Raw genomic sequence first — 15,407 nt, 5'->3', positions numbered from 1 at the left:
TGCGCGCGCGCACACACACAAATACATTACTCAGGTGTAACTCAATGGGCAGCACTGATTTAGCATTTAGTCCAACTGTGCAAACCAGTGGGATTGCTAAAGATAGCTGTGGTAGTGTGGAAAAATGCAACGAAGCATCCTTACACACTTTTCTAAGGATCTGAGACGAGAGAAAGTAGAAATTCAAAGTGTGTAGGCCTACATCATAGTGGGCATATACCTAAGAATATTACTCACACAAATGACTGATTTTCATTTCCATTTTAATTAAAAACAAAACAAATGAAATAACACAGTGGAATGTACAACTGAAAACAAAATACCCATACATCATAACAAAACAAAACACCCATACATCAAAATTGTCTTCTCATAAAATAATAGGCTAACATACATACACACACAGAGAGAGAGAGAGAGAGAGAGAGAGAGAGAGAGAGAGAGAGAACAAAACTCTAAATAACTACACAGATTCGGTCCATATCTACACATAAAATGTTACAATTGTATGCACATTGTAAGAGCTTGTTGCTTGTTTAGGACTTAAGACATGTACGTACTGCAAAACAGCATGAGGCAATGTCCTCACACACAGTGCCCAAAGTTATACATTCTGGATCTGTACCCAGGAAAAAGACAGACTTCATTTCATCCATACTGTAACAGCTGCCAAAGGCTACAAATGTAAAAAGAATGGAACTTTGTTTGATGTGTTCTAGTTGCAACCATCTGTGATATGCCTTGTGTACCAACCATGCCATTACAGTTATTAGTTAGGCTGACTGTCTGAAGCCTCCTGTGTCCAGCATGCTTGGTGAAGGTCTGTCCTCCCTGGTTCTGTGGTCTGTCCAAGCAGGGTTTTGATGGATGGGGCATCCCACATGCTTTGTCTCTGTGACTCAGTCATGCTGAGTCATCATGGACAACCATAACTCTGTTCCTCACAGCAGGGGGGGCTGTGTCAACAGCATTCACGCTTACGCACCCTAATGGTGTCAGTGAAAAGAGCAGCTGAGAGCAGGGAAATCAGACATCAAATGTCTACTGTCTACTGCCATGACATTCACGCCTCCTTTCAACAAGAAAACAGCTTTTTTTTCACCCTTTAGAATTCCAGTCTACCCTGGGTCCTTAATTTAACTCGGTGAGCATATACACGTGTGCTTGTGTGTGTGTGTGTGTGTGTGTGTGTGTGTGTGTGTGTGTGTGTGAGAGAGAGAGAGAGAGAGAGAGAGAGAGAGAGAGAGAGAGAGAGAGAAAGAAATAGAGGAATAGAGGAAGGGGGGGGGGGGTTGTGATCAGAGGTCATTACTTGGTTCACAACCACAAAGACGATCTCAGCTTCAGGGAAGAGATTTAAACATCAGTGGGATCCATTTATCATTCTCCTCAGCTGAGCCCCCAGGAGGAATAATAGGATGGAGAGACAGAACATAAAATATAAATACCCAATCTTTCATCTCTCCACTTCAAAACTCAGCTTTTGTTCAGCGGGAAAAAGGTATGAGACTGTGGGCATTGTACTGAATGTCCTCCAAACCTAATATCAACTCAACTGAACACAAGACCTGCCAAACAGCAGGGTCCACAGACAGCTGCAAAATGGCCCGTTAACTTTGATCTCCTCATAACAGTGAGTCTGCATCACAGGAGCTGAAGCTTGGTCAGCTCGGTCGAATCTGTTTTTAACACATTCATCCAAATGAATATACATGCTGATTACAACTTCTGTCAGTCAGATACTTATGATTGATGACACCTCTGAGCTTCCTTCCTCTCCATACCCGCTCACTCACACTATCTACTGTACCTCACTGTCCTTTTGGCTTGGGCTTCTCTTCCTGTGAGGAGCGTTCATAATGACTAATTCATCATCATTTACTGTATGCTCTCTCTCTTTCCTACCACGGTCAGCTGAAAAGATGACAAGAGGAGTGGTGAAGAGTGCACGTGTCTGTCTTTGTGTCTGTGTGTGTATGGTTGGAGGCTAATGGAGGTGGCTTATATGAGACTACATGCCACTGGAATGTATGATGACCACTGCAAGAGAAAAGAGTGGGAAATGAGCAGAGAATTCCTTTCCTACACACCGCATTCAACCAGGTTCAGCAGAAGTAGGTACCTACAGGAACATGTACAGCTAAATATCAGTTAATGTAACCCAGTTACACGCCATCCTCTTCTGCTACTTCCAGCCTAATCCAGAGTTGATATGCAGAGAATCTTTTGGGACAAAGCCTGAAAATCCGCAGGCAGCAGATATAGGACGCTGATAGTGCTCTCAGGCTGGTGAGTTCCTCTCAGTTACTGCCTGCAGAGCTGAGCTGCTGGTGTCTCACGCTTGACTGCAGGCAGAGTAGAGGCAGCCTCCACCCCAGCTGCCCTGCCCTGCCCTGCTCTGCTCTGTCCCACGTAAGCAGCAGGGCCAGGCTGAGCGAGCACGAGGGCAACACGGGGGGAAGCCTGGGGGCATGTGGAACACTGCAACCCAATTAAGATCCGCCGCAGACAAAGCACCCCTTTAAAAAGGAGCAGGTCTGCTGTGTGTGTTTCTATGTGAGTTTGTATGTACATCTAGTCACGTGAGGAGGAGTTTACATTCTGTCTTGTGGGAATGCTAAGCCGCTCCCTGAAGACTGCTACAAAGAAGTGTTTGGCTGAACTGGTTTCAGAGTTTGACGGCCACCACACACGCACCAGCTCGGCCTAAACACAATGGTGCCACCTGAGAGAGAGAGAGAGAGAGAGAGAGAGAGAAGTCATTTTAGTATCAAGCATGACACACAGGAAATCTGTATTATCTGCACAACGCAGTTAGCCCCTGCCTCAATAGGAGGGGCGAGGAAAAGGGACAGAAGAGAGAGGAAGAGAGAGACTGAAATTCTCCACCCACTGTCAGCACCACAAATGCCATTTACATAATAACAGGACATGAATACAACACAACTTCATCTTCATTATGACATGATGGAGATAGTAGTATATTAGCATGAATTATTTGGTCGGTTTGCCAGATCATACTGCCACAAGGAAGACATAGGTGGGGAGCAAAAGAGAAGACAGAATGTTCTGCCACAAGGGGGGAGAGGCGTGTGAAGAGCTGAAACACATGACTGATATGAGGTGACTCACAGACAACCAACACCAGACCCAGACAGAAGTGAAGCACGTTTCCCTTAGTTACCTGTGTCCACTCATTGGTCTGGGGATCGTAGGCTTCCACAGTGTTGAGATACGACTGCCCATCATATCCACCCACCGCATAGAGACGATCACCAAGGAGACATACTCCCACAGCATCCCTGCTGAGGCTCATGGGAGCTACAGCAGTCCAGGCGTCTGTCTTTGGGTCGTACCTGCAGCGGGTCAGGAGAGAGAGGATGAAATGGGACCCAAGTACCATCTGAATGCCATTCAGTTTGCATACCAGATATAAAGCCAGATACAGAACTGTGATGGAATGAATGGTGGATAGTTGTCATCAGGGAAGTTGGCTGCCTGTGTTGACTGAATCATATCAATATGGGCTGAAGGATTGTCTTCTGAGGTGTCCTCTTATCTCAGTATGGATTCCCATGGACTTTAAAGGTTTTACTGGGATTTATTTGTCAAAATCCTCCATACCGTATGGATTCACACGGGTGTCAAAGGCAATACAAATGAGTTCAATTGAAATTATGTAGAAAAGTATTCCATCAACCATTGCCTATAGATTACTGACTGGCCAGGCAGAAATGTGGTGGCCCAAGCTCTTTATAGCCTCTAGACCAGGGCTCTCAAACAGGTAGGACAGCCAGCAACCAGTAGCTCCCCACGTGTTTCTAAATAGTTCTCCAAAAGCTTTGAGGAAGATGTTCATAAATCTTCACTTGGGAAACATGTTAAAATTCCTATGAAATTAAATTCAGAGTCTACAAAGAAAGAAGGTAAATGAGTTGAAAGGAACCTTTAAAAAGCATACAAATCTTACTCAGCGGTTTTGGGTGGAGACCAGCTATGTGAATACATGGCATGCTACTAACATAAAAGCTCTCGGCCATGTCCATTTCTCATTAGCTCTCAGAGGAAAAAAAGGTGTGAGACCTCTGCTCTAGACCATAAACCCTTTCTAGATCCTAATGCCAGAGAAAGAGTGTGAGATGTACATGCAGTCTGAGAGTACCAGGCTAGACATCTGCCCAGTGGAACCTGAACCATGAATTGGGAAAGTGGATATTTAGGCTTGTTGTTCACACTCATCCATCCATAAACATATATTTTCTAAGGGTTGGGTCCCCTGTTTCACAGGGCATATTTAAACTTATATTAATTCAGTTAATCTAATTCAGGAGTTCCTAGCAGACTTATTGATCACTGTAAACCAGATCCAGCCTAGCCTGTTAAACATTTCTCCATGAGCTCTCGTTTCCCTCAGTACAAATGAGTGCATTTCAAATCACATAGAGCACTCCATATCCCTAACCATGAGCTCTCGTTTCCCTCAGTACAAATGAGTACATTTCAAACCACATAGAGCACTCCCTAACCATGAGCTCTTGTTTCCCTCAGTACAAATGAGTGCATTTCAAATCACATAGAGCACTCCCTAACCATGAGCTCTCGTTTCCCTCAGTACAAACAAGTGCATTTCAAACCACATAGAGCACTCCATATCCCTAACCATGAGCTCTTGTTTCCCTCAGTACAAACAAGTGCATTTCAAACCACATAGAGCACTCCATATCCCTAACCATGAGCTCTTGTTTCCCTCAGTACAAACAAGTGCATTTCAAACCACATAGAGCACTCCCTAACCATGAGCTCTCGTTTCCCTCAGTACAAATGAGTGCATTTCAAATCACATAGAGCACTCCATATCCCTGACCATGAGCCCTCCCACCCATGGCACCGTGCTGCCCCTGACTCCTCACCTCTCCACGCAGTCCGACAGACGGGAGGCGAGACTGGAGGCGGGAGCGTCGTGGCCTCCGATGGCGTACAGGAAGCCGTTCCAGGTGGCCACGCCCACGCCCCCGCGCCGCTTGGCCATGGGTGCACAGCTGCTCCACTTGTTGGTGTGTGGGTCGAAACACTCCACCGACTTCAGGCACGAGCTTCCGTCCCTGCCCCCCACTGCATACAGCCTGATCAATACACACACAATCAGGAGACCGCACAGGCACACCCAAACCAAATGACACATACAGTAGAGCATTCTAAAGCCATACATTAAAGCAACACCAAAGAGTTTTTCGTACCTTAAAATAATGTTTCCAAAATCATTTCAGCAGTTCATCAACTCATAACAGGGTGAATGGCACTTCTGCTTTCACTTCGCGGCCCTCTATCGGCTATAACCGCACTATGTAACTTTACGAGGTGGGGTAGTGTATCTGTAGTTCGATGAAATGAGACATCAGAAACTACAAATTTGACTTGCTTCGATGTCGCAATACATCATATTTTCATAAAATCATGCAACATATTCTACCTTGTCTGTTATTTGCTGGATAAACAAATAGCATGTGTGCGACAGAGGAAAAGTGCTTTAGTGTTGCTTTAAGACCTTATGCAGCTGTACTGTTACCCAGCAGAATAACACAATATGGATGTGCCTATAGATCCATTAACATTCTGAGCAATGGCACTTACTTGCTGTTGAGGACTGCAACCCCCACAGTGCTTCGAGGTGTTGCCATGGAAGCCACAAAGCTCCACTGGCGTGCCTGAGGATCCCAGCGCTCCACAGTGCTTAGATAACTCCACCCGTCGTGACCCCCCACTGCATACATCGGCCCCTCCAACACTGCTACGCCTACAGCACCACCCCACACACACATACACACACATACACCATAAAGCTGTTGATGGTTTCAATCAGATGGACATGTAGTGTATTGTGCATTTCAGGGAATCCTACTGAGCTGCTGATGAACTCAAACACTCCACTGATGAAGAGTAGCTTTTGGCTAATGCCATGTGTTTGAACAGAGGGAGCCTTTGGTGATACAATGCACTCTCCAAAAGCTACTCACTGTCTGCCTGTTTCCCACCTCTTGTCTCCCGTTCACACTCATGCAGTGATTACAAGGCAGATGACTGCTCTTCAACACGTCCGTGATTGAGGGATTTAGTAGCGAGAACAGCTGCACAACACAGATGCTACGTGAGCGGAGCTCTAATTCCCCCACATGGGAAATTAAATTAACACACTCACACATACAAAATTCTCAAAGCAAACAGGCACATCTGTCGGTGGCATCACAATTCAAACTGACTAGGAGTGTTGGTGGGTGGGTATGAGTGTGTGAGGAGTATGGGTGGTCAACAGAGCTCGGCGTACCTAAGCCATGCCGGTGGGTGGACATGGGGGGCATAACGCTCCAGGTTTTACTGCGGGGATTGTAGCACTCCACGGTGTTCAGGGTCTTCAGGCCGTCCCTGCCCCCCACCACGTAGAGCCGGTCGTCCAGCACAGCCACTCCGAACTGCAACCTGCGGCCACTCATCACAGCCACCTGCCTCCATGCGTCCTTACGCAAACAGTACTGCTCTATAGACGTAGCACCTAATCACAACACACACACACACACAAAATATTGCATTTCTTCTCAGTTGAAGCATGGAACTACCAGTAACATAGTTATCAAGCCTGTGATTCCATTTCTACTACAGTTTCTACTGGCATGCAGCTGAATTCTGCTGACAGTCAAGAGGCAGCAATATAAAAGTGACCTGTTTTCCACCAGATCCTTCTGAGCTTCATGTGCAGTGTTACGGCTGAGGGCCGATATCCACTCTTGCTTCTGCACCAGCTTGCTCGCTGGAATGTTTCAGAAGTGCCTCAGAAACATATCTAAGCTCTGCTTCATTTCAAATACATACCACGTCCATTTATTTTACGGATGCTGCTTCTGGGACGCTTCTGACAAAAATTCAAAAATAGCGGGTAGCTCTTCCGCCATCATTATTAATATCATCGTTAGTGCCCTATATAACACCCTTTCCCATGGTTTAGCCCTGTTAAATGAAACTTGCTATTGCATATCACCACTATATCAACTTTAGAACTAGTTGTACCAGGCCAGAATCAGTCATCAGCTAGGATGCTGTTTAAACATCACATTTAACTTAACATTTTAACATCTCAAAAGGTAATATACTGTAAATAAATTCTAAATATAAATATACTTATACTACAGACTATTTTCAACTGGCAGTAAGAGTCGTAATAGGCTAATTGTATTCTTAAACAACTAAAATAGTGACACAATCAAAAAATAAAAACTACCCAGCATACACATTGTAGAAGCAGAAAAACCATGAACACACCAAGATGCTCTGCTCCTCATACACATGAAAATGGAACAAAAGAGTCGAAGAAACTTGACAGGAAGATTTGGTGGAAATGTTCTGGGGCATCCAGGAGTAAGGGTGTTAAAGGGGATCTTATGAAAATGTTCAAAATATTTCAGGCTTAGCAACAGAGAAAGGGTCTAGGAGAACTTCAAACACAGGCACAGCCATGTTAGGGGAAATGCAGTGTCTACTAAACTCTGCCCATTTTAATTTGAGCGTTAACTCAGAAGATTAAAGAGCCCCCTTGTGTAATGAAGATCATACTCCCAAAGCCTCTGGCTGCACAGATGGAGCAAGAGAGAAAGCATGTGTGTGTGTGTGTGTGTGTGTGTGTGTGTGTCCGGGGGATACGCCAGGCTGGAGAGCGTTTCCTTTCCATGGCTGCAGTTGTAATCCACCCTGGTCCTTTTCTCCCTTGTGCACTCTGGAGTGTTTACCCTTGGTGGCGTCCATGCCCCCCACGGCGAACAGGGCTCCCACGGTGGCCTTGCGGGGCCGTGTGCGGGGGCTCTGCAGGAGAGGCCGGCGCTCGGGCAGCAGGTGGTACTTCATGGCCTCCATCACCAGCCGCTGGCACTCCACGCTGTCCCTCAGCAGCGGGTTGGACTCCATGTCGGCCAAGAACTAGAAACCCAAACACAGGAAAACACTCCATTACCCAATGCCCATTAGCTCTAGACATCCCATCTGTCTGTGGAGGGAGTCGAGTCATCAGTCACCTATTTGTGCAGCACACACACCACACCACACAAACATCAACTACAGAGAGGGTAACAAACAATGCTGAGCCCACACAGACACACACACAACACTATTCCTAGACACCCTGAGCTGGATGGTGACCTGGATTGTAGCATCAGAAAGTAGTCTGTCTCTCTCTCTCTCTTTGTCTTTCTCTGTCTCTCTGTCAAGACAGAAACAGCTAGAGAATGAGGAAACAGGGTCATTATCCGAGGCTGACTTATACATAAACATCAGAGCAGCGTGCTGGGTCCCCTGGCGGCTCAGCAGTCTAATCCTTGTGAAAATGACACCTCTCAAGCCCCATTAATGAGACCTCGGCTCCGTGCTGCCGCTTCTCTTCCCTTCTCTTATCATCCCTCGCTCCAACGCAGGGCTAAGCGGCTACTTCTAATTACGGAAAAGCCGCTCTGCTGCTCTGATCCACTGCTAATGAATAGCTGCCTTCAAACGGGCCGGCCCGCGCACCTCTAGTTAGGGTTACGGAATACAGGACACAGGTCAGCTGACAGATAAACACACACACACACACAGACAGAGGGACAAAGGAAGTGTGAGACAGAATACACTACTGTGGTGAGTGCAACACTTTTATTCATCCTTTTGTGTCAATAACATAAGCTGTAAAACCAATCTGCCCAATTCCAAATGGCAGGTTCCTATAATGCCTCAGTCCCTTTCCATTCTCAACTCGTATCATCTCTGTTTCCCAGTGCCTTGGTTCAGCGAGTCATCTACTGTACGTCATGTCCCAGTGCGTAATGTAGCCTCCAGTCTCCAAGCCCTCCCCAGCAGCACCTCCACATCACGCACCTCCCCCATCAGCTCATCAATCGCCTCCTTACTGTCACGCTGTCAGATTTACAACTGCTGTCTAGCTAGCCGTCAATCCATCACTCCATCCAGCCGTCCTGTCAGACCCTCCATCTCACTCCTCCTCCCCACCCTCACCTCCATCTCTCCGCTCCTTTCCTCCATCTCTCCCCTCGTTTCCCATCTTCTGAAACACAACCGTGATGGTGTCACGTGGCCCGGCTCACACAATATGCTCATTAGCATCGATGTGGAAGAGGCCGTCACCTTCAGAGCCGCCCCAGCGGAGAGCCCAATATAAATATATATGAATCCATAAATAATGGACACAACAGGAGAGGTGAAAAACGATCTAATGGCTACAGAAGAGAATAAAGAGCTGCCATCACAACCAGGCCAGGGACCAGAGAATAGTGTATTTACATTTTTATTGGAGCAGCGCTGTGGAGCGAACCACACACACACACACACACACACACACACACACACACACACACACACACACACACACACACACACACACACACACACACACACACACACACACACACACACACACACACACACACACACACACACACACACACACACACACACACACACACACACACACACACACACACACACACAAACACACACACACGGCCACACGGCCACATTGCCTTGGTTAGCCATCATTCATATTTTTGAAGTTATAGCTATAAGATGCTTGTTTACTTTTCAGATGACCTTCCCAACAAATCAATCACCTCGTGACAAGGAGGCAGAGGAGAGCCAACAGCATTCTTGCTCAACCCCCATCTATTCTCGCTCACAAAAACTGTCAACAGAGTGAAAAAAGAGTAGCCTATATCAGACAGTAGTGCAACCCTCATCACATCTCTACATCAGAGCAGTACAGAAGACACCTGGTCAGTGTGCTTGGAACTTGCCAATGACATTGTGACTGCAGTGCCTGCCCCAGTAGGGCATATACAGTACTGCTGGTGCACTTTCAATGTGTTTTATTTGTATGCTACAATCTTTTCTGTGTGTGCGTGTGTGTGTGTGTGTGTGGCGGATGTCAGGGAGCGTATGTTTGTCTGGTTTGTGTTCTTAGCTCTCCGGTTGATAGATTCCTGAGGCGGTGAGAGTGTGCGATAAGGAAATCCTCTTTGGACCTCCAGTGGAGGATGAAAAGAGCAGGAGCAGGTTGGCGCAGCTTTGCTGCCTGAGCTCAGTGTGGGGACGTGAGCAGAGAGCAGCCGCTCCTCCAGCCCTCAAAAACACTGATAAGGCAGCAGGCACCAACACACAGCAAACGCGCCAAGTCAACACACACACATGCACATAACAAAACCCTCACAAAGAAGCCCAGTCCCATAACCATACTTAACCCATCAGAATTTAGCATCAAAGAAAACGCACATACACACTGATGACTAATGACACAGTGTGTATTTTGCTGATCAAAATCCAATTAAATTGCATGAGTGAGGTCTGTTGTGGGGCGCTGACTGCACGAGTTGTGTAAATGTGTCCCTTAATAATAGAAGCGTTGGATCTGCTGCCTGACCTGTGGGTGCAGCAGTGGCAGGCGGATGTGGGCCAGCATGGTGGGGAGGTGCGGCTGGCGGCCGGAGCAGTCGTAGCGCACCCAGCTGAGCAGGGCCTGCACCACCGTCTCCTCCTCCGGCACGTTCATGTCATCGGACGCCAGCAGCTTCTCAATCTCAGGCGGAGGCAGCAGCAGGAACTCCTGATTGCGCATCACATCCAGGAAGTGCTCCTGCAGAGACACAGGCAGCAAGGGTGGCGCTCAAACTCTCTCCTCGATCCTCCAGGCTCGTTCCCACTGATCTATAACTAACACTGGATAGACTATCCCATTGTTGCCGTCCCATCATTCTATATAGATCAGTGAGGATGAGGACTGAGGAAGGAACGGAGGATGTATAAAAGACCAAATGAGAGGCATCCCAAGTCTACCAGGGATCTGTGTGCATATTCATCAGCTCTGACTGGAGAAAGTAAGCATTACCAATGGAGCACTAGCATGTTGTTGTATTATATTGTACATGTTGCTGCGGTGGTTCCAGCACCAGAACAAAGAGCATAGTGGAAGAGGGCGAGAGCGGGAAAAATGGAGATGTTGGGTAGACAAGGAAACGAGAAGCAAGTCATACAGTACACACACACACACACACACACACACACACACACACACACACACACACACACACACACACACACACACACACACACACACACACACACACACACACACACACACACACACACACACACACACACACACAGCAGTAGGATTAAAGTGCACGCCAGAGAAACAGCGAGAGAGAGGACGGAGGAGATGGAGAAGAAATAGGGTAAATGAAGTGTTTTCCCCCACAGTTTCCATGGTAACCCCACTGGTAACACTGGATGTGCTATTATGGGTTATTTTTCTGAATGAGATTCCCTCCAGAGCAAAACAACATCAAACAGCACAAAGCCAGACTGATCTGACCCAAAACACATATAAACAAACACACACACACAAAGAGACAGAATAACCTCTTGCTGCTGTGACATATTACACACAGCCCCCAGCCCTGCTCCACTGTCTGATCACAGTTAAACATTCACACATTGTTCAAATGTACATTTGCCAGCAAATTAGTGCAAACGTCATTTAACCTGCCTATAGATATGGGAGTGTGTATTTGGGTCCACATACACACAGTCAGAATATGTGGTGCATATTAGAATGTCCAAATGTATCTCACCATAGTGTAGTTATGTGCTACTTTGTGTAGGTCTTGGCAGCCTTGTGCATCGGCGAAGGATCTGATGCCCAGACAGTTGGAGGGGTGAAGCTGCTTCATGAGAAAAGAGCAGCAAGCCTGCACCACTGCAGACAGCTGCAGCAGACACGAGGCCGAGAGCAGGCTCTCAATAGTGTCCTCCTTCAGCTCCAGACGCCCTGCTCACACAGCACAGCACAGCACAGCACAGCACAGCACAGCACAGCACACTGGGTGAGGGCGTGGAGGAACATGGATGTGTGTCATCTGTGCATACTACCCATGCTTATTACACAGCTCTTCATAATGCTGCCGAAAGCTCCATTCACTTGAATGGGCCGCTTGTTACAGGGCAACTTCCCAAAACAAAAACATAAACTCCACGATATGACATTTATTTGTTACCATGGCAAACATTCTTTGGAACATAGCTGATCAATCTTCCTACTTGCGGCCTACTTGCGGAGTGATATGAAAGACGTGAATCAGAGGCACAAAACCCATTTTAGCACAATTCAAAATCCATTTCCATATCTACAATATGTGATTGCATTTGTGTTGTCTGCATCACTCAACAGGAAGATAGCTGCAAATGCTTCAATATGGAAAACAAGTCATACCTGAATATGAATAATATATGCAGATTTGAAATGGCCACAACTACGATGAAGAAACTACTTTTTACATATTTGTAATTGAACAAACACAAAATTAAACCAATATGTGATTATGTTTCCCACACAGAAACGTACATGTACATGGATAAGCAAGAATGCTCTATGATGTAGAGGGCAGTTGACTATACATGTCACATTTTATAGTTTAAGAGGTTCTATTCAAAATTCCTTACAGAAAACAAAAGAGGCAACACGTCTTGCTGTGTGTATGTGTGAGACAGTTGGTCTAATAACCGGGGTGAGCTATAGAAAAAGGAAGTCATGTTTGGCTGACTGCTTGCAAAACTTTGTCATGCAATTACAGGTGCAGCATGCTAAAGGAAATGGGGATCTGGTCTGAGATAAAAGGAAGAGAGCTTCTTTTCATCTACAGTGCAAAGAGCACAAAGCCTGGAGGATGTTGAATTCTCCTGACTGATCAGAAACATCTTGTTTACATCATTTCTGCTGATTTTACATTCACATATGACTAGTGTGCTTCAACTTCTAACAAGGAAAATATATTTGCTGACACTGAAGCCTTACCTGTGTAAGCATACTGAACCAAGACCCATAATGCATCTGGGTCCACACCCTCCATCTTGACCTCCTCCTGTTTGGCTTCTCGCACATCACTGGTAAACATGGCAGCAAAGTAATCCGACACGGAGGACAGGACCAGCCTGCACATGAGAATGGGAGAAAGAGGAGGCCAGAGGTAGGAGACAGTAAAAGGAGAGGTAGGAGTTCACTAGTGCTTGTGTCCAACGATGCCAGCCTTTAAAATTATTAATTACATAAAATACATGATTTATCTACTATTAGTTATCAATACTTTTGTCAGTGTTCAAAATCATAATGAATCAAGCCACATAGATCCATATTGTCTGAAGTGTTGAAATAAACCTTTAGTTTTAAAAATGAGCCTGTATGAAATAATGACATTCTGACAAACATCCTACACATGTGATCACTGTCCTAGAATCACTTGGTACCAGCTGCTTTGTTGGCAGATAGTTAGAGTGTTATCGCCATATAATCTGAAAAACAATATCAATAATCTAGAGATTTAGTGCCTGGTTCAGAGTAACAAACCACCACTCTGGCCAGTGAAACATGAGCCCATTTGGAGCAGGAGTCAAGAGCCGCTCCTTTCATCTGATTCCTGAAGCTGTTACTCCCCAGGGCTGTGATTCCTGCCTGTGGAGCACCAGCTGCTCTTGTCTGCAAACGTGAGCGCCACCACCATGCATCATTGCACATTTGTGCTGTGCTTGAGTCAACAAACATCCATGTTTAAAAGAACTGCTCTCCTCATAACAAATTCTCAGTAAAACGTGAGATCATCAAAAGTCATTTGTAGGAAAAACACGTTTCCAATATTATTCAGCATCACACATCTATCTAGAAATTACATGAACATCTGTCTGTGTCTGTGTCTGTGTGTGTGTGTGTGTATGGCTTATCTGTCGAACCATTAGTCCGACTGATTTCAAACTTGGCAGGCGTCTTGCTATGGGCATGAGTACAGTAAGTACAGTGCCAAGTTTGATGTTATTTGGATAAGACATGTAAAATATATGTTTAAATATATTGGTAAAAGTCGCAAACAATGGCTTTCTCTGCTCTACTGTAGCCACTCCCCCTCTCACTCACAAAGCATTCATATTGGTTGTGTGACCTGTCGAGAGATTGTAGCTGGTGTGGTAAACAAATGTTAAGCTGCCCACTGCCATACAAAGCTAAACAGCTGTAACGTTAACTAGTTTGGTCAGAATAGAGTTAGCCTATGACGCAAAAAAGTTTCCCCGATCAGGATCTTAATTTGCCGTCATCAAATAGGCCTATAGAGGCATCCAGGGGGTAGGGGTATGAGCGCTCATTCAATGTCTGCGCAAGTGAAACTGAACCACTCTGGAGATAACGTGGAATTTCTTATATTGTCAGATTCCAGAAAATCCCAATAATCCAGACAGATATCAATATATAGTTCTACTAACATGCTGCCTAGTGACATGTAGGGGAAAAAAACAATGAGACGCAAATTACTTTTTTCTTGATATAAAACCTGACGTGAAAATATGATCAAATATTTCACAGATATGCGTAGCCTTACCTGTCCTGTGAAAGGAAGATATAGCATGTATGGACGGTCCTTACAATGACCAAGATCTTATCCTAGATTAACTAGCTGAACAACACCACTGACCACTTCTGCATCATTTCATGTGCAGAGTGCTGAGTGCTGAAATGTACACTTTTTTTTACATATCTGTAGTGAAACTTGTGGTTGGGAAATTATTGCAGAATCATCATAACTATGGTTTAGTTTTTTCAGTTTATGGTTTTAGTTTTTTTTTCTGTGCATTCGAATTGAAATTCCATTTCAATTTTCATTTAACAAAAAGGAAAGAAGGGGAGTAAATAAGTGCTCATTAGTATACATAAATGTTAATATTGCTTCATATTCACGTTCATGCAGTCAAAAGTGTTTGTTTCTGACCAATGAACAGAGTTAGTAAGAGAGCAAAGGCCCAGGCTGCAAGTTAGTGGTGAAATAAGTTAATGGTGACATTCTCCTTCTCCCCATTAATGTGTGTGCTTCACAGAATCCCAATATGGCTTGTAGTACACGTGTTATCCTGTGAGTGCATGCACTCTACCTGTGTGCCGGTATCCTGCGGTCTCCGGCGAGCAGCACTACGTCACACAGCTGCCGCGTCCTCAGGTACGTCTCCATACGTCTGAAGGTGTGCTCAGCGTGGCTCAGCGCCTGGAACAGCTCTTCGGGCGCACACGGCTCCATAGAGGCACATGAGGACAGCGTCTGACTGCTGTTGGACGTCCTGTGCCAAACACACACACACACACACACACACACAGAATGCAACTTAGTAGCGCCACCAGCCTCTATACTACTTTCAAACGTTGTATCAGGATAAAGAGCTGAAATTGCAGCCAGATGTGATGACCTGATGGATACGAACACACCGGAGGCTTACCAGAGAGAGAGAGAGAAAGAGAGAGAGAGAGAGAGAGAGAGAGAGAGACCCACATTCTCTATTTGGTTTGGTTT

The 15,407-nt window shown here is 45.6% G+C and overlaps 1 protein-coding gene across 3 annotated transcripts in view; it reads right to left on the bottom strand.

The window, feature by feature from the left end:
- Positions 1-246: 246 nt before the first annotated feature.
- Positions 247-15,407, bottom strand: part of klhl5 (kelch-like family member 5) — a 30,995-nt gene continuing 15,834 nt past the window's right edge. For 2 of the 3 annotated variants that reach the window (XM_062516262.1, XM_062516254.1), the window contains exons 2-11: positions 14,995-15,177; positions 12,878-13,014; positions 11,658-11,854; positions 10,448-10,660; positions 7,776-7,962; positions 6,323-6,547; positions 5,632-5,794; positions 4,911-5,123; positions 3,185-3,356; positions 247-2,725 (exon numbers count right to left, since the gene is read on the bottom strand). In XM_062516262.1, coding sequence (XP_062372246.1) covers positions 2,669-2,725; positions 3,185-3,356; positions 4,911-5,123; positions 5,632-5,794; positions 6,323-6,547; positions 7,776-7,962; positions 10,448-10,660; positions 11,658-11,854; positions 12,878-13,014; positions 14,995-15,137 — 1,707 coding nt within the window. In that variant the 5' untranslated portion in view covers positions 15,138-15,177 and the 3' untranslated portion in view covers positions 247-2,668. The remainder of the gene's footprint in view (positions 2,726-3,184; positions 3,357-4,910; positions 5,124-5,631; positions 5,795-6,322; positions 6,548-7,775; positions 7,963-10,447; positions 10,661-11,657; positions 11,855-12,877; positions 13,015-14,994; positions 15,178-15,407) is intronic. The other variant, XM_062516271.1, reaches the window with a different exon arrangement.

The sequence above is a fragment of the Sardina pilchardus genome, chromosome 2 (assembly GCF_963854185.1).
Source record: "Sardina pilchardus chromosome 2, fSarPil1.1, whole genome shotgun sequence".
In the NCBI taxonomy this organism is placed as follows: Eukaryota; Metazoa; Chordata; class Actinopteri; order Clupeiformes; family Clupeidae; genus Sardina; species Sardina pilchardus.
Note: the sequence above shows the minus strand (reverse complement) of the source record. Positions and strands in the feature narration are given on the sequence as shown.